General features: G+C 42.8%; 1 protein-coding gene across 1 annotated transcript; it reads right to left on the bottom strand.

The window, feature by feature from the left end:
• Nucleotides 1-1,051: 1,051 nt before the first annotated feature.
• LOC142427599 (lysine-specific demethylase 4D-like) lies at nucleotides 1,052-2,825 on the bottom strand. The gene is given in 2 exon segments (XM_075532796.1): nucleotides 1,052-2,557; nucleotides 2,559-2,825. Coding segments are annotated over 2 exon segments (1,773 nt in total).
• Between the last annotated feature and the right edge of the window lie 16,260 nt (nucleotides 2,826-19,085).

The raw sequence follows: 19,085 nt of genomic DNA, 5'->3' as shown, positions 1-19,085 counted from the left end.
TTTCTTCCATTCCCTCATGGACTACTCTGGGTACAAGGACAGACTGTTTGGTGAATTCATTGGGACCTAGCTACTTCTTTCGCTCTGGCTATGTGATGAGTCACTTTGTTTTTCACATACCTCTCATAGTCAAACTTTCCGAATGCGTTTTAAGGTATTTTATTTCCTTTCAGATACACACTAAGAACAATGAAATTAATAATCACAAATAGGTATCCTTGATCCCCAAACGGCAACAGACATCATTCATTCAAAGGTGCAGTTTCTACGTGAGCAATTGCTTGGTTGGTGGGTTGAAGGGTGGCCACGTCAGAATTATTGGAGTGTGTTAAAGGCTTGAATTTCATAAGAAGGTCTAGTTGTGACCACTGGTAGAAGACCGGGTCAGCGCTTCGGAAGTGCAGATGGATTGAGCCTCAGATTCTGAGCATCGTCCAATGTTGGCTCCAATTTTTGTGAGGACTAGGTTAGCAGTTTGAACCCACCTCCTGCATTATCAAAGAAAGACTTGGGAATGGGCCTCCTTAAATATTAGCCCCAAGTCCAACTTTGAAACAGTGGGTCTTGATCACTGAGATTGCCACGTGGAGAGACACGCTGGAAAGCAATGGGTTTAAAGATTTCTGCGCAGGGAGTTCTTTTCAAGGGCAACTCCCAAGCCAAGGAAGAATCAAGGGACACACATATATCCAGTTGGTCTGCGAGTCCTTAGAACACATTTTAGTGGAGTCCATAGTCTGAGCAAGTATTAGGCAACCTATCAACATGGCACTGAGAGGTCAAGGATCACCACAGATTACAATTACAATTACAATTAAATCACCACAGATTACAATTCCCATGTTGAAGATTGGCTGGGTGTGTCTCTGTTTCCTGAAGGTGAGAGATAGTCCAAGGGACAATCACATTTGACAAAAACTTCAGTTTACCTAAACTCAAAACAAGATCTTTGCTGGTGACAACCTTTCAGGATTTGGGAAGTGAAGTTCCATCAAGTCTGTCTCCAAGGATCTATGTAAGTAGATTTGCAGAACCTCATCTGAGGGCAGGATTATAGAAGTTTAAGGGGCTCCATAGCAATAGCACCGAGGAGGTCCAGAGGTGCCATACTGTTCACAGAGGCATAGCTGGAGAATGTTTTAGAAGTCAAAGACTCATTAGGAGGACTCAGCACAAGCATGTCCGGGAGATTCGCTGAGATGTTGTCCAGTGACTTCAGGCAGGGGCCAGGGTGCATCAGAGAATCAGGATTCAGTGGGGGTCCCAAGGGCTGAAGATCGGGGTCACAGCAGCACCCAGAAGCTTTAACAGCATGCTGGATCTCAAATCTCCGAGGGCCAGAGTCATCTGTTGATTGTTGATTCTCATGCAATGCCTGAGTGGGCAGGTGTACAAATGTGCTTGCTGTGTGGCTCTTGGCCCTGGACTTGACAGACTGCTGGTGGGCATCGGAGTCCTGAGGACGCCTAGTGCGAGTCCCCTTTGGTGAAGCCTGGAGATACTGGGCAGATGGAACTGAGGTGGGAAGTAGGGAGACACTGGATCCCATAGGACTGCTGCCCATGAAGGTAGGGGCCTCAGGCTGCACAGTAGAGCTGTCTGCCCAGGAGTGGGTTGTGGGACTAGGACACACCAGTGCACAGCCCCCAAGCCCACTGTCTGCAGCCAGAGTCAGAGAGCGACGCCTGGCCCTGCGTGGCTTAAAGGACCGCAGACGCCCCTTGACCATCACACGAGTCCGGGCTTCCTTCCAGGCCGTCCACTCTGGGCTGGTCAGTGCTGTGGGCTCCACGTGGTCCATGGAGGTGCGGTCCCTGCCCTGTTTCCACAGCTCATAGCGCCCGGGTTGCAGAATGCGCACGAAGGCGTCCATGGGAAATGTGACCCTGGCTTCCCCACAGCTGCACTGAGAAGCCGCTTTACCGTAATTAACCCAGCGCAGGGTGGCAAAGTTGATGGATTCCGCACAGTTGAAACCGTGATTGAAGCCAGCGTGGTATCCGTAGGGGAATGTGACCATGAACTCGCCTGCTCCCTGGGTGATCCGACCAACAGGAATGCCGTTCTCCCTGAGGACTCTGGGTGAGATGAGGGCCACCTTGTGCCGCAGGAAGTTCGCGCAGCCACTGGAACTGCCAGGGAAAAGCTCCCTGGCCAGTCTCTCCAGGCGGGCTCCATGCTCAGGGGGCACCGCATACCACGTTTTGGGCTCCCCGAAGTGCAGGTAGTTGATGCTGTACAGGTCCATGTCCTCCGTGTGCCAAGTGAAGGTGGTCTGCCACAGGCCAAAGTACAGGTAGGGGGTGTTGACGCCTTTGATGACAACTCCACACTTCTGCTCCAGCAGATCCTGGATCGTCCCCAGGTGTCTGAGGTTCCAATGCTCAGTGTTTTCACCAAATAAGGAGCCACATACTCCAGCCCCATAAATGGGAGAATTGTACAGGCGGCTCTTCCAATAGGTCCGCTCCAAATCGTCAACATCCCGGTGTGTGGGAGTGCGGTATCTGTCAGTGTTGGCCAAGTGGCGATACTCCTCCACGGTCATGGATTTTTTTCTTTTTATGGTATTGAAAAAAGACACCTGTTTGCCCAGTAGTTACCTGCTGCACAGGACTGGCTATGAGGATGTCATCCACATCGTCATAGTTCTCTCTGGCTGTCCAATGTTTGGGTGGGATTATCTTAGCCAGGCCTGCACGGTGGGCACCTTGGGATTCCATGTAAGCAATGTATTTGTTGAAATCCTTAAATTCTTCCATGGTAGGCCGGAAAGTCATGATTTTAAGGCTTGAGTTCTGGCTTCGATAGCCCTGGGACTTCATGGCTGCAAAATAAAGTCAGAAAACCCGGTTCTTATGGATGTTCTGTGTATTTGGGATGCTGTGCTTTAGTTTCTTTTTCTGTCTGAAAATCTCTTGCAGAGTATTGATGGCTCTGTGAGAGCAAATGCACTCTCCCCAGGCATGCTGATTGACCAAGGGAATTCTACTATGATGGACAACTATTGTTTCCCCCAAAGAGACAGGATTTGTGCACATGGAGTGGGTTTTCCCAGATTGCTCCTGGCTCATTATGCTGCTCTGGAAGTTTATTCAGTTGGAAGGGTGTCTCTATCTGTTGATACTTAGCTTCTGTTGCAATCCTGGGAAATTTCTAATTCCACTAACAAGGAGTGTTTCAAGGGATTTTAAAAAAGTAAATCTAAAGACAGTAATTCAGTAACATTCAACAGAAGTCAGGGGTGTCAAACTCAATTAAAATGCTTGCCATGTGGTGCAACAGGCAAGATTAAAGTGGGCCACATCACATTTACAAATTTTGTTGAATTTTTATTTTGAAGTGAGGATTCAGAAATATGGATAGGATAATTAAAACCCTATATAATTGTTTTTATTTAAACATTTGTTTTATTTATAAAACTATAATTATGCTTTTAACCGGAAATTTGCCAGCGCTTTCCTTCCACTAGTTTTCCCTTGCCTCTTATGGTGTGACCGGAAAATATAACAAAGTAATAAAAAACACAAAGTGTTGGACAGCTGACAAATGTGATGCACAATCGTAATGGCTTCCCTCTAAAAATGTTAACTAGCATTGCTGCTAGGTATGACTCATAACAGCAAATCCTAGAGTCCTCTTTTTAACCTTTTCACTGTTAGGATCTGTTTATATTATGCAATGAGAGTGGCAGACATATCACTTTAAAACGTTACCGGAAATGATCGTGTCTAGAAACGTCCACAGGCCTCCAGGAAAGGCTTTGGGCCACCTGTATAGTGGTCTTCTGTAGTTAAAGGGTTAAAGAGGGAATTGTGTGTACAGTATTGCCTCTATCTCCCCTAAGCGCTATTTTCTTTATAACAATTTTTTCTATTTTCATTTTATTTCAGAGAATTTGGGGCCACAAAAAATTACCTGAGCGGTCGCATGCAGCCTGAAGTCCACCAGTTTGACACCCCTGACATAAGTGAATGTTTTGAGAAGTGCTAGTAAAAAATCAGGTGAATAAATATAGCCTGCAGATGCTAATATCAAAAATCACACCTCATGTAAAATATGAACCAAGACTACTAACCAAACAAACTCACTGGCATCAGTTCTACCCTATAGCACATGGCGGAGATGTGCTTGTGTTTTCCTCAGGCTGTAACTCTTGACAAGTGTTAAAAGCCTCGTCTTTCTCCATGGAGCGACTGGTCCTTTGAACTGCTGTGTTGGCAGCCCAATGGGGCTCCAAGAGGGCTCCAATACAGGACAGAAAAAGTGAACATTTCAGTGAACTTCATAGGAAAAATAAAATTTATGTAAAATGACTTCAACAGTCAACTTAAAACTGGATGAATTATCTTTAAAAATTAAGCAACACAAAATATAATTCATCAAGAACTTTCAGAGAAACATGCAATAGCTATCCTGAATAACGCTAAAAGCTGAACCTTGGAAAAACAAGTAGAAGTACAGAAAACTTTAGCTATGAAGGATATTTGTATAACCCTATGTGTTATACAGAAACCTGAATGTAGTGAAAGTTCTCAAATATTGTGTTACCATTGGGATGATTGCCTCTTAAGTACATAGTATTTAGAAATAATGACCAGCAAATTTGAAACTCATTATTGACCATAATGGGCAGTCCTATCTAGTTCTGGCTTTCTCATCCTGCCCCCGGCCCCACATGCCCTGGCTATACACTCAAAAGTAACACACACAAAAAATGGGTGAAACAAAACAATTTAGAAGTTGTGAAATATGTGTTATATAATAATTTTAGTCTAATTTCTAAGTTATATTATCATTAGAGACATTTTAGGATTAAAACTAGATATACAATTATCTTTAAAAAAGTGAAAGCATAGCTTAAGGAGCCCTGAGTGGGATGGAGGTCAATGATCCACAGCTTTTTCTCTAACACAGAGCCTGGCAGTTCAAACTCAACTTACGTCAGATCATTGAAAAATACACCCACCTCATTTTACTAAGACAAGCAAGGTAACCCTATCACAGAATAAACACCCCGTAGAATATAGTAGCACTGCACCAGAGCATTAGCTTTAAGGCTGTAACCTTTATGGAGTCTGACTGTGCCATTTCTCTCTAGGCATCCCTTTCTTTCTCTCTTTTTTTAAAAAAATACATTTTATTAGGGGCTCCTACAACTCTTATCACAATCCATACATATACATACATCAATTGTATAAAGAGCACATCTGTACATACTTTGCCCTAATCATTTTCAAATAGGCACCCCTTTCTCCTGTTTCTCCAAGAAACAGTTGATGAGCTTCAACCAATGGCTAGTATTTTGCATCTAAGAGCTTAAAATCATTGCCTCTCCTGATTCCATGTGCATGAGAAGCATCAAATTGAAACAGAAAACAAAACATGTCTATGTCACAAATAATCTGCATCATTAGATGCATTTATCCTCGGTAGGTGAACATTAGAGAGAGTCAAATTAAAATCAAATTATGACTCGCAATCAGAGGCAAAGTGTATTTCATTGAACTCAAACAGAAAACAAACAAAAAATCTGAATTCTGATACGAATTTATATTGTTTCAATATTTTATGATTTGAAGGAAAAAATATCAAGGAACTGGCATTGACCTCTACTAGATTAACATTTCAGTCCTTGGAAAATTGCAGGCTTATTGAATAAAAGGTTCAGAGAAAATATAGGAAGATGTTCGTTGAGATGAAATGACATGGTAACTGCAGCAATCAGCTCCAGCATAACAATTGTAAGGATGGCCATGTTTTGGGCAGAATTGATTCCATCTTGACATAGGCTAACTATGAGCTAGACTTGAGGGTAAGTATGAATCAGGACCAATTCCATAGCCCAGAACAACAATAACAGCCTAAAACATCCAGTCAAATACATGTATTTTAGGATCCATAAATAAAATGTAATTTATGAATTATGCATCTAAAAGAAATATTCTCACCACAGGAATGAAAATCTCCCAGGACAATTTTCATTGGATTAGACCCACCCAGAATCCAATGTGAAAATCCTATCAGTCTTTTATTAGGCCTGTGTTATCTCCACCCACCTTGTCATTGATCCACTGTTATGCCACACCTAGTAATCATCTGAGAAACATCAGCAAAAACAAACTAAATGCAATGCCTTTTTCCTAAAGCCTTAGAGAATTTCACTAGAAAATGGAACAAAACAGATTTAATTGCAAACCCAAAAATCTTAAAAGGAAGAATTTAATTAGAAAAAAATTCTTTAAAATCTCCAAAATACGTATGTCATTTTTTGTTGAATAAATGTGAAAATCATAGTTCACTTCTTTAAATTTGAAACCCCTAATAACACAAACAGTTAGAATGTTTAGAAGCTAACTTAGAAGATGACTTGGTTTGGTTTCTCCTCAAAAGTACTTTCAGAGAGGCCTGGTGACATATTTTGAAAAAAAAAAAACAAACAAAAACTTTGAAGGCACTATGAGGCACGGTTCTCCTTTGACAAACATGTGACACCGTAAGTTAAAAACAACCGGATATCAAATTATCTAAAAACTCTTGACACTGCGAATATGAAGACAACTATCACAAGCTTTAAAAGATGTCCTCTGAAATTGTCACTGGAACAACCAGGGGCAGTGAGATGAAGGACCAGCCCTCCACCATGACTATCACTGTCTCCCTCTCTCCAGACAACAGCTGCCGTGAACAAGGGTGGGAAAATTCTATGGACAGCCACTCCAGAGAGGGAATGAGTGAAATGTTGCAACATAACTCTGGATGGCAAGCTCCAAGATGCTGAGTGGGTCCCTGTGCTCATTCTGACCAATCTGCTCCTAAAGGAATCCTGACCTGTGAAGGTTAAACTGCATCTGCTCAGACCTCAGGGAGAGCCTAGTGGGTGAGCCCAGCCCTCTGCAATCTAGGCTCCAGCACCCTTAGTCACTGAAAGACATTGAGTCAATGCTGACTCATAGAGATCCTATAGGACAGGGTAGAACTTCTCTTGTGAGTTTCTGAGTCTGTACCTTTTACCAGAGTATAAAGCCAAGTTTTTCTCCCACCCCTCCAACCTGTCAGAAATATTTAGGAAAAAGTTCTAGTCACACTACTTACCTTTTCAGTGCAGAGTGGTAGAGGCTGGCAAGTCTCAGATATCACTCTGGAACCTTCTCTTGATTCAAGTAGGTTAAGGGCCTGATGAATCCCAGATGGGCAGGTTAGATGGTAGGCTGATTCCTCACAGGCTGTGCAAACGATGAATCCAAGCTATGTAGGAAATATGGCAAGATGCTGTCTCACATCTGGAGATCCACACTTCTGGTGAGTTTCTGGACCTGGCCAAAAGCTGCACAGCTTTCAGAGAGAATCCACTTATATTTATACTGGGGGAACCACACCCACTAGGATACCACCTCCCACTCCTGGCTGCTGACAGAAAATCTCTTCATGGAAGTGATGGCATTATGTCAAACATTGTTATGTAGGCTGACATCATGGCCGAGCCAAGTCGACACAGAAACTCAGTCCTTACACATGACCCACTGTGCCATTAACCCAAGTGATTTCAATAACGTAAAAACTGTGAAAGGGAAGGAGGGAGGAGCAATACCCTTCCAGAAATAGCTTTATGAAACCGAATCTCATGTACACCCTATGGCTTTGACATTTTGACTATTTATCAAGCTGGCTCCTGCACTTAGCTCCAATTCACTGTCATTATGTCGAGTGCTACTCAGAGCCGCTTTCTAGAAAATAGGAGAAGTGCCCCTTTGGGTTTCTTTCTTTCTTTCTTTTTAACATTTTAGGAGGGACTCATACAACACTTATTACAATCCACACATACATCAATTGTGCAAAGCGCATCTGCACATTCTTTGCCCTCATCATCTTCAAAGCATCTGCTCTCCACTTAAGCCTTTTATATCAGATCTTCTTTTTCCCCCTCCCTCCTCCCTCCTCCCTCCTTCATGAGCCCTGGATAATTTATACATTATTATTTTGTCATATCTTGCCCTGTCCAGCATCTCCCTTTACCCCCTTTTCTGTTGTCCGTCCCCCAGGGAGGAGGCCACACGTAGATCCTGGTAATCGGTTCCCTCTTTCCAAACCACTCACCCTCTACCCTCCCAGTATCTCCCTTCACACCCCTGGTCCTGAAGGGATCATCCTCCCTGCATTCCCTGTGACTCCAGGTCCTATCTACACTAGTGTAAATCCTCTGCTCTATGAAGTCTTGCAAGGCAGGGTTCGGATCATGATAGTTGAGGAGGAAAGGAAGCATTCAGGAACTGGAGGAATGCTGTATTCTTCATCAGTGCTACATGGCACCCTGACTGACTCATCTCCTCCCCTAGACCCCTCTGCAAGGGGATATCCAGTGGCCAACAAATGGGATTTGGGTCTCTACTCTGTACTTCCCCCTTCATTAACAATGGTAAGATTTTTTTTCTTCTGATGATGCCATATACCTGATCCCTTCGACACCTCATGATCGCACAGGCTGGCATGCTTCTTCCATGTGGGCTTTGTTGCTTCTTTGCTAGCCCCTTTCGGTTTCGCAAACACTGAGACTCACTGCCATCCAGGAGAGAGTAAAACAGCCCTACAAGAGAGTAAAACGGCCCTGTCCGTTTCTGAGTCTGTAATTTTTGCAAGTGTAGAAAGCCCTGTCTTTTGCCCCCGGAACAATTGGCTGTTTGAAAGTGCAGACCTTGGGGATCACAGGCCAACTCTTAACCACTACACCACCTGAGATAACATTGTGTTTATGATATTGTAACTCATTTCAGGAATAGATGGCCTCTATCTCTCCCCAGTGATGGGTTGGTAAATCCAAACCACTGATCTTATGGTTAGTAGTCAAGACCTAATCAACTATGTTTCCAGAGCTTCATTTCTCTATAGTACAGGAACAGTCATTCGTCCCACTGAATGTGTTTAGAGGATTGCCATCTAGAGAAAAGTCCAGCACCTTTTTGTAATTCTTAAATGTGTTTAAGGAAGCATCGTTAATTGTGGGTTTTTCCATTTAACACTCATTTTTTTATAGATTAGGTGGATAGAATTCAAATTAAGGGCATCAGCCATAGGATAAAGCCGTCATCTCCGTTAACTCTGAGGCAAGGTCCTTGTCTGCTGACAACATCTGTGGGCCTGACCTGCCTTAGACAGCAATCTGTATGTTGGCATCAGTGTTACTTTGGGTCTAAGAGGTTCACTGTGTATGGTCTTCTGGTGCACAGAAGAACTCTAATACAAATCTCCCTTCTTGCTGTAGTCATGTCATGCCTTCTAAATTCTCTATAATGCTTTCAGAGAGGAAAGGTTGTGGAGTCACGCCTCAGGAAAATCCCCTTACCTTTATCTCAGAAAGATTACGAAGAAATAAAGAATTTACTGCCACACTCTGAATCCTTGTACCATGGAATGCTTTCTTACATGATTCCATTATACCTGATCCATTCTGCAGTGCCACATTTTATCATAAAAACCAAATAAATCAAATCCAGTGCCATTGTGTCCATTGCCCCTCATAGCCGACCTGTGGACAAATTAGAACTGCTCCCCAGTTTCCAAATGCTACCAATCACAGGCTCCCAAAATAATTGGTCCTATTGCATACCCTCTTCTCAGGAAAAAAAAATCACCCACCACCTAGCTGCCAATTGAAAACGTTTCTATCATAGCACATAATTCAGAATAAAATGAAAATAACTCTCTCTTCCATTGAGTATGAGCAGATTAATAGCGACTATGTAGTTAGGGGAAGAATTTACCCTGTGGTTTCTCAAACTGTAGCTATAAGAATAGAAAGCCACGTCTTTCTCCCATAGAATAAAGTACAGTTATCTGCTTTCCACCACAGGACCATTCCATTTCCCTCAAGGAGCAGTATCAGGTACTTTGGTAAACACTGTAATAAGTCTTTATGGGAGCAGAATTCTCATCTTTCTCAATTGGAGACCTGGTGCATATGAAGCCTCCAACTCTTGATTAATAGACCAAGACCGCCTACTACTTGACCAGAGATCCAAATCTGACACTATTACATAACTGCCACACTACTGAGAATTATGATCCCAAGAAGTCAATACAGGCAATGAACCACTGCACACAGCGAAAACATTAAGACATGTCCTGAAGGCCCTGAACAGATAATGAGGTGTGAAAGAGATAGTGAAGAGTACACGCAAATCTGTTTGCTCTGTTTTTACTAAGTAGAGCAAGTAAACCCATATATTTCAGAATCCAATAGAATACACTCAATTCTCCCCCCCCAAAGACACCAGAAAATGTTACATAAGCTCATTATATAAGAAAGTAATTCAGCTTATGTAAGGCTTTCACAAACAGAAATTTATTCTCTCCCAGTTTGTGTGGATAGAAAGATAAATGTAGGTGACTGGTTATAAGGGATGGCTTTAACTACAGTTGGCCCTGAGGCAAGGTCCTTGTCTCTATTAAGATTTAGGGTCCTGGCATTCCACCTCCTGGTCCCTAGGAATGTGTCAAGTCCAGGGTGTTTGCAGAGTGTCTGAGACTTCTCAGATGAACCATCTGACCCAAATAGGGTGCAAAGCAGTTCAGAGTGAGGAGATTCCAGCTGTAATCCACCACCCATTTTTGGATATAATCTTGCTGCACATTTTTAGGATATCCACATCAATGGGAAGTCACAGCACAATAAATTCCAGCTTCCTACAATGCAGGAATTGTGTGCATCATTACAAACTGTGGGTATCCTTGAGAAGAATGGGCATTCCAGAACACTACATTGTGCTTATCTACAACATTTACATGGATTAAGAAGAAGATGTGGGAAAAGAACAACTCAATATTGCATGGTTTTAAATCAAGAAAAGTGTGCCAAAAGGACAAACATATCCGTTTTGAAAGGAGTGTGACCATAGTTCTTCTTAAAGGTGTGGATGGTGAGACTTCCTCTTACATACTTTCAATCTATTTTAAGAAAAGACCTGTCCTTGGAGAAGGACCCTGAAAAGAGCAAGGCCCTTGACATGATATATTGACACAGTGGCTCCCACATGGAACACTCACTCATCTATGCCAGGAAATGTGCAGGACAATTCATTGGCCAACTGACTGGAAGAGATCCGTTCTTGTACCCGCTCCAAAGAAACGTGGCCAGACAGAATGCTCACCTTGTAAAACGATAACATTGATGTCACATTGAAGTAAAATTTTGCTGTAAATCATGCAATGAATGCAGCAGGACATTGACAGAGAGCTGCTGGAGCTTTATGCTGCATTTAGAAGAGGATGTAGAACAAGGGCTCACCACTACTGTGGTGAGATGGATCTTGGCTGAAAGCAGAGTATCCCAGACTGTAAAGACATTTGACTGTGTTGATTTTAATTTACTATGGGTAGCTTTGAGAAGAATGGGAATTCCAGAACACTTCATGGTGCTCCTGTAGAACCTGTACTTAGATCAAAAAGCTCTTTTGGAAACAGAACAAGGGAATACTGCATGTTTTAAAATCAGGAATGTTATGTGACCTCTCCCTATAGTTATTAATCTATATTCTGAAAAAATAATCAGAGAAACTAGATGGGGTTTTTGCCCTCAACAATATTTTTTTATTAAAAATGTTATTGAGGGCTCTTAAATTCCTCATAACAATCCATACATCAATTTTAGCAAGAATATTTTTACATATGTTGCACCATTATTTTCTAAACATTTACCTTCTGCTGAGGCTTGTGAGGCAGACAAGCAAAAGAAACTCCCTTTTTGTAAGCTGCTAAGAAATTTGCCTGTTCCTCCCTCCCTTCTCAGAAAATTGACCGAGTTTACCCACCCATTTTCCCTCTCTTTATGGGAAAGTGTCTGCTGGTGGTTAACTTTAGAATGCACTCCCATGTTCCCAGGTTCTGGAAAAATCAATTAGTTTTGATAATTCTTCATTATATCCTTAGTTCTAATTCAATATTGTTCCCTTGGATGTTATAATCTGAATGGTGTAGTTTGTTTTATTATGGTAACTATGATGTTATAATTAAGTTTAGGATTTTTTTTAAATTAATAAATCTTTTTATTGGGGCTCATATAACTCTTATCACAATCCATACATACATCAATTGAGCAAAGCACCCTTATACATTCATTGCCCTCATCATTCTCAAAATTCGCCTTCCAAGTGGGCTCCTGGAATCAGCTCGGTTTCCTTTTTTTTCCCCTCCCTCTCCTTCTCCCTCTCCCTCCCCGCTCCCCTCTTCCCCCGGCTCCCTTTATATTTTATAAATAATTATTTTATTTTATTTTATCTTACACTGCGCGGCATCTCCCCTCACCCACCTTCCCATTGCCCATGTCCCAGAGAGGGAAGTTACACGTAGATCTCCAAGATCGGTTCTCCCTTTCTACAACCCCTTCCCTCCCAGTGTTCCTACTACGACCGCTGGTGTTGAGGGGTTCATCCGTCCTAGATTCCCTCTATTTCCAGATATCTACTGCACCACTGTACATCATCTGGTATAACTAGGTCTGCAGGGTAGAATTGGGGTCATGATAATTGGGAGGGGAGGAAGCATTCAAGAACTAGAGAAAGGTTTTGAGTTTCATTATTGCTACACTGAACCCTGAGTAACTCATCTCCTCCCCACTACCTCTCTGCAAGGGATGTCCAGCTGTCTACAGATGGGCATTGGGTCCCCATCACGCACTCACCCTCATTCACGGTGATGTGATTACCCCCATCCCCCACCTTTGTTGTTTGAGACCTGGTCTCCTCTGCCCTTCACGATCACCCATGTTGGTGTGCTGCTTCCATGTGGGCTTTGTTGCTTCTGGGCTAGATAGCCACTTGTTTGCTTTCAAGCCTTTAAGTCCCCAGACGCTATATCTCTCAGTAGCCAGGCACCATCAGCCTTCTTCACCACACTTACTTATGCACACCTTCATCTTCAGTGTTTATGTGAGGAAGGTGATCACATAATGATTGTTTTTGTTCCTTGGTTTCTGCTACCTGGTCCAATCAATACCTTGTATTCGCTTAGGCCATGTGCTTTTTCTCTGTGGGCTTTGTTGCTTCTGAGCTAGATGGCTGCTTGTTTGCCTTCAAGCCTTTAAGACTCCAGACTCTATATCTTTTTGATAGCCGGGCACCATCAGCTTTCTTCACCACGTTTGCTTACACACACGTCTGTTTTCAGTGATCATGTTGGGAAGGTGGGTATCATGCAATGACCATTTAGCTGGCCGAGGTGCTATTGTATTGAGGGAGTGTGCGTGAGGAGGCCCAATGTCCATCTGCTACCCTACTACTGAACCTATAAATATATGCACATGTCTATTTCCCCCATAATCATAAATATATTTACATATGTACATGTCTGTATTTAGGCTTCTCTGTATGCACTTTGCCTCCTATTCCTTTCCTCTATTTCCTTAGCTTTCCGCCCATCCCACTACCATGTTCAGCCTTCATTCTGGTTTCAGTAATTCCTCTCAGCTACCTTGCCCTTGGTCACTCCTTACCAGTCCTCCCATCCCCTCCCTCCTCTGGTTTTGAACCACTCCCTTATCCCTGTGTTGTCCAACACCTCCTCCCTTCCCCTACCTCCCACGCTCTCATGTCCTTCCAGGACCGTTGGTCCTGTTATTTTCTCCTCTCATTGTTTGTCCAGCCTTTCTTCTCTAGGTGCACCCGCTGATATAGTAATATGTGCATACAAATGCAGATGACTTTTACAGTGCCCAAGTGGCAATGCGAACATGGCTTCGACAGCAGCAACACCAACACGCTGATAAGCAGAAAAGCCACTAACATACAAAATTTACAAGGTTAAAAAAAGGCAAAACAAAAAGATAGCGAAAAAAGAAAAAAAATGCTAGTAGTTCAAGGTCTGTTTGTTGGCTTTTAGGAGTGTTTTCCAGATGAAACTTGTGTGGTGCCACGTTCTGGCCCCAAAGTCCATCCTTTATACTCCCTCAGGATCTCTTTGTTCTGCTTCCCCCGCTGCTCCATTGCACGCCCCCAGTGTTTTCCTCAGTGTGGTGGGTTCAGCTCAGTCGCACATCCCCCACTGTATCTCAAGTGCTTTCTCATGTAAGGCCATGTGTTGGTGCAGGATGTCGCATCTTGCAGTGTGGCCAGCTCTATGATCCTCTCTGTACGATGGGCCCTTCGAGCTGGGCTATCAATCTGTGGGCTTGGTGGGCCCTGGTATACTCCACTATATCCTTTCTCCTTCCTTTGTTTCAGCTTCATTCTGGATGTGTTGTGGTGCATCAGTTCCTTTCCCACCCCAGATCATCTATTTTCATTTTCTGTGGTATTCCCTTCGAATGTGGGGGTTGGGACAATTCTGGATTGGGTCAGCATATGGTCCAGCCTCTTTGTGTAGTCCTCCATAATTTACATTGCCCTCCTTTTTGGTGTGTCATGGTGGGGCCCTTATGCATGTTCCAGTTCTGTGGGGACACAACCAATACTCTCCCCGGGTGGGTTAGTGCCCTGTTCCCCCCCATACCATCCACTCGGATTCTCCCCATCCTGGTTTTCCATCCCCCTGCCCCACTTCTCCTTCTTTATGCTAGACTCTCATGTACCTCCCTAAGTGTGGCCTGCCCTCCCCCCAACTATCTATGCTTCCCCCCATTTATTGTGAGATGGATGTTTATTCTTCTATTTCTGTCATGCTGATTGCACTTACCTCAGGGGACTCATGTTGTACCTGTTCCTTTGAGTCTGGCCTTACCTCGCTTAACATAATTCCTTCCAGCTCTTCCCATGAAATAACGTGTTTCATGTGCTCATCCATGCTTTTCAGTGCTGCATAGTACTCCATTGTGTGTATGTGCCAAAGTTTACTAATCCACTCGTCTATTGATGGAAACTTAGGCTGTTTCCAAGTCTTTGCAATTGTGAATTGTGCCACAATAAGCATTGCAGCGCATATGACCGGTCATATTTTATTTGCTGCTTTCACCGGGTATACGCCCAGTAGAGGGATTGCTGAGTCATAAGATAGATCAATTTCCATTTTCTTTAAGTATCGCCAGATTGCTTTCCACAGTGGCTTTACAAATCTACACGACCACCAGCAGTGGAGGAGGGTTCCTATTTCACCACAGCCCCTCTAACACTTGTTGCTCTCTGATTTTCTGATCTGGGCTAGCCTCAGGGGTGTTAGGTGGTATCTCACGGTTGTTTTGATTTGCATTTCTCTTACGGCTAGGGACTTCGAGCACTTTCTCATATGCTTATTGGCCATATGAGTCTCCTCTAGTGAAAGTTCTTTTCAGTTCTTTTGCCCACTTCCTTAGGGGGTTAACCGTTTTCCTCTTTTTGCAGGTCATGATGGTGTTGTAGATTTTGGTAATGAGCCCTTTGTCTGATGTGTCATTACTAAAAATCTTCTCCCAGTCTGTGGGTTGTCTTGTCACCCTCTTGGTGAAGTCTTTCGAGGTGCACAGGTGCTTTATTCGAATTAGATCCCATTTGTCGATTTCCAGTTCACCTGTGTGTGTACCCTTCCCTGTTGCAGTGAGCCAAGAGCTCCCTGGGCCAGTTCTCTGAGATTAGTCCTGAATCCGTCCTTAATGGTTCTGATGGTTTGGGGTTTAACTTCTAGGTCTGTGATCCACCTTGAGTGTATTCTTGTGCATGGGGTGAGGTAAACATCTTGTTTCATCTTTCTACATGTGGATATCCATTGTTTCCACACCACTTATTAAAGAGGGCATCCGCTTCCCACTTGATGTTTTTGGGACCCTTGTCGAAGATCAGTTGTCTATATGCTGCTGATTTTACTCCTGGGCTTTCTATTCTTTTCCACTGGTCTGAGTGTCTATCGTTGTACCAGTACCACGCTCTTTTGACCACTGTCGCTGTGTAATAGGCATTAAAATCAGGTAGGGCGAGTCCTCCAATTGTGTCCTTCTTCTTGAGGAGTTCTCTGCTAATTCTGGGCTTCTTCCCTCTCCATATGAAGTTGGTGGTCAGTTTTTCCGATTCTTTGAAGAAGGTTGATGGTATTTGAATTGGTATAGCATTGAACTTGTAAAGTGCTTTAGGAAGAACTGTCATCTTTACTATGTTAAGCCTACTTATCCATGAGCAGGGGTGGGTCATCCATTTGTGGAGGTTGCTTTTGGTTTCCTGTAATAGGGTTATATAATTATGCTTATATAGTTCCTTAGTATTTTTTGTTAAATATATTCCTAGGTATTTCAGTTTGTTCTTGGCTACTGTGAAGGGCACTTCCCTCTTAATTGCCTCTTCCATGGCCCTGTCTGTTGTGTATAGAAAACCTACCGATTTCTGTTTATTGATCTTGTATCCTGCTACTCTTCCATATTCCTCTATCGCTGTAAGAACTCCAGCTGTGGATCTTTTGGGGTCTTCAATGTATAGGATCATGTCCTCTGCAAATAGCGATAGTTTCACCTCCTCCTCTCCCAATTGGATCCCTTTGATATCCTTCCACTGTCTTATGTTGTTAGCCAGAACCTCCAAAATGACAATGAATAGAAGTGGGGACAGGGGGCATCCTTGTCTTGTACCCTTTTTCAGTGGGAATGTTCTTGTCTTTTCTCCATTGACTATGATCTTGGCCGTTGGTCTTTCATAGATAGCTTGTATGAGCATGAGGAACTTACCTTCCAATCCTATCTTCCTGAGTGTCTTGATTAGGAATGGGTGTTGGATGTTGTCAAATCCCCTTTCTGCATCTATGGATATTATCATACGGTTTTTCTCCTTTTTCTTCTCGATTTGGTGTATGATCTTGATGGATTTTCGGATGTTAAACCATCCCTGCATCCCTGGGATGAATCCACCTGGTCGTGGTGGATGATATGTTTTATATACCGTTGTATTCTTTTGGCCAGTATTTTGTTAAGGATTTTTGCATCTATGTTCAATAGAGATATTGGTCTATAATTCTCTATACCTGTGGGGTCTTTGCCCTGTTTGGGTATCAAAGTAATGCTGGCTTCATAAAATGAGAGTGGGAGCTTGCTGTTCTCTTCTATGTTATGGAATACTTTGTGGAGGATCAGTGTGAGCTCTTCCCTGAACGCTTGGTAAAATTCTGCTGTGTAGCCATCTGACCCTGGGGCCTTTTTCCTTGGTAGGTTTTTTATGACCATCTCTATTTCTTCCTTCGCTATGAGTTTGTTGAGGTTCTTGATCTCTGTCTGAGATCATCAATGGAGAGATTGTTTTTTCTAAATATTTATCCATGTCTTCCAGGTTTCTGAATTCATTACAATACCAACCTTCATAGTACTTTGTGATTATACTTTTTATCTCATTGGGGTCTGTTGTTATTGCCCCCAATTCATCCCTCATCCTGCCTATTGATGTTTGCTCCTTTCTATCCTTGGTAAGCTTTGCCAGAGGACTGTCAGTTTTGTTGATTCTTTCATAGAACCAGTCTTCTAGTTGCGTTAATCTTTTATATTGTTCTTTTGTCTTCCCACTGGTTTAACTACGCCCTGATTTTTATTATTTATTTTCTCTTGCTATTGGAGGGGTTGTTCTTTTGACTCTGTTCCAGTTGTTGGAGGTTTTGTGTTAACGTATCTGTCATACGCCTTTTTTTCTTTTTTTATATATGCATTTAATGATATCAAGCTACATCTTTGCAGTGTCCTGTAAGTTTTGATACATTGTATGCTCATTCTCTTTAGTTTCTAGAAACTTCCTAATGTCCTCTCTGATATGGGCCTGTACCCATTCACATCGCAGGAGATCCTCGTTTATTCTCTAATTGGTTCCCCTTGCTTTTCTGGATGCCCTCTTATTAATCACCAGCTTTATGGCATGGTGGTCTGAGAAAGATGTCTGGATAATATCTATGTGTTTGAATTTACTCGGGCTGGACTTGTGTCCCAGCATGTGGTCTATTCTTGAAAAAGATCCATGTGGATTGGAGAAGAATGTGAAACCTTTTGCTTTTGGATGAAAAGCTCTATAGATGTCTATCAGGCCCTGATGCCTAAGTACATTGTTTAGCGCTCTGGCCTCTTTGCTGAGCTTCTTTCCCAGTGACCTGTCTTTCTGTGATAGTGGAGTGCTAAAGTCCCCCACTATTATTGTTGATTCCGTGATTTCTTCTGTCATCTTTTTAATAGTTTGTTTGACGAAATTTGCCGCACCATTATTAGGTGCGTCAATATTCAATATGCAACGTGCTTCCTGGTTTACTGAGCCTTTGAGCATTATGTAGTGTCCCTCTTTGTCTTTTTTTATGGTTTGGATCTTGACGTCCATTTTGTCAGAGATTAAGATAGCCACTCCTGCCTTCTTGGAGTTACCATTCGATTGGTAAACTTCCTGCCAGCCCTTTATTCTTAGCATATTCGTGTCTGCTCTTTTAAGATGTGTCTCTTGCAGGCAGCAGATTGATGGGTTATGTTTTCTAAGCTAGTCCTCCAGCCTCTTTCTTTTAATGTACGAATTGAGTCCATTGGTATTCAGAGTAATTACTACTATCTGTGGATTCATAGTTGCCATACTCTGTTTTATGTTTTGAGTCTTTACGTATCTCCCTTCATATCATTGTGCTGTGTGTGAGTGGAGCGTTTCTATCATGTCCTCTTTTCCATCTGAGACCCTGTTGTCCTGGTACTTGTTGCTGGCATGTTGTTGGCTTCTAGATGGAGATGGGCTATATGGTGGTCTCCTAATTGTTCTAGGTGGAACTTGATCCTCTGGCCATAGGGATCCAACCAGTATGTTCTGCAGGGTCGGGTGACATGCAGCATATTTTTTGAGTTCTTCCTTGTCCTGGAAGACCCTTATATTACCCTCTATCTTAATGGATAACTTGGCAGTGTACAGGATTCTGGGGGAGGCATTTTTATCTTTCAGCTTTTGGAAGATGTTGCTCCATTCTCTCCTCCTCTTCATGGTATCTGCTGATAAGTCTGAGCATATTCTTATCTGTTCTCCTTTGTACATGACTGTCTTCCTTTCTCTTGCTGCTCATAAAATTTTCTCTTTTTCCTCTAAGGTGGATATTTTACTATTATACGTCTTGGCGTGTTCTTCTTGGGATTTAGCTTAGCTGGCGTCCTTTCTGCTTCCTGTATGAGTGCCTGTATCACCCTTGTTAGGTTGGGAAAATTT

The sequence above is a fragment of the Tenrec ecaudatus genome, chromosome 15 (genome assembly GCF_050624435.1).
Source record: "Tenrec ecaudatus isolate mTenEca1 chromosome 15, mTenEca1.hap1, whole genome shotgun sequence".
Classification (NCBI taxonomy): domain Eukaryota; kingdom Metazoa; phylum Chordata; class Mammalia; order Afrosoricida; family Tenrecidae; genus Tenrec; species Tenrec ecaudatus.
Note: the sequence above shows the minus strand (reverse complement) of the source record. Positions and strands in the feature narration are given on the sequence as shown.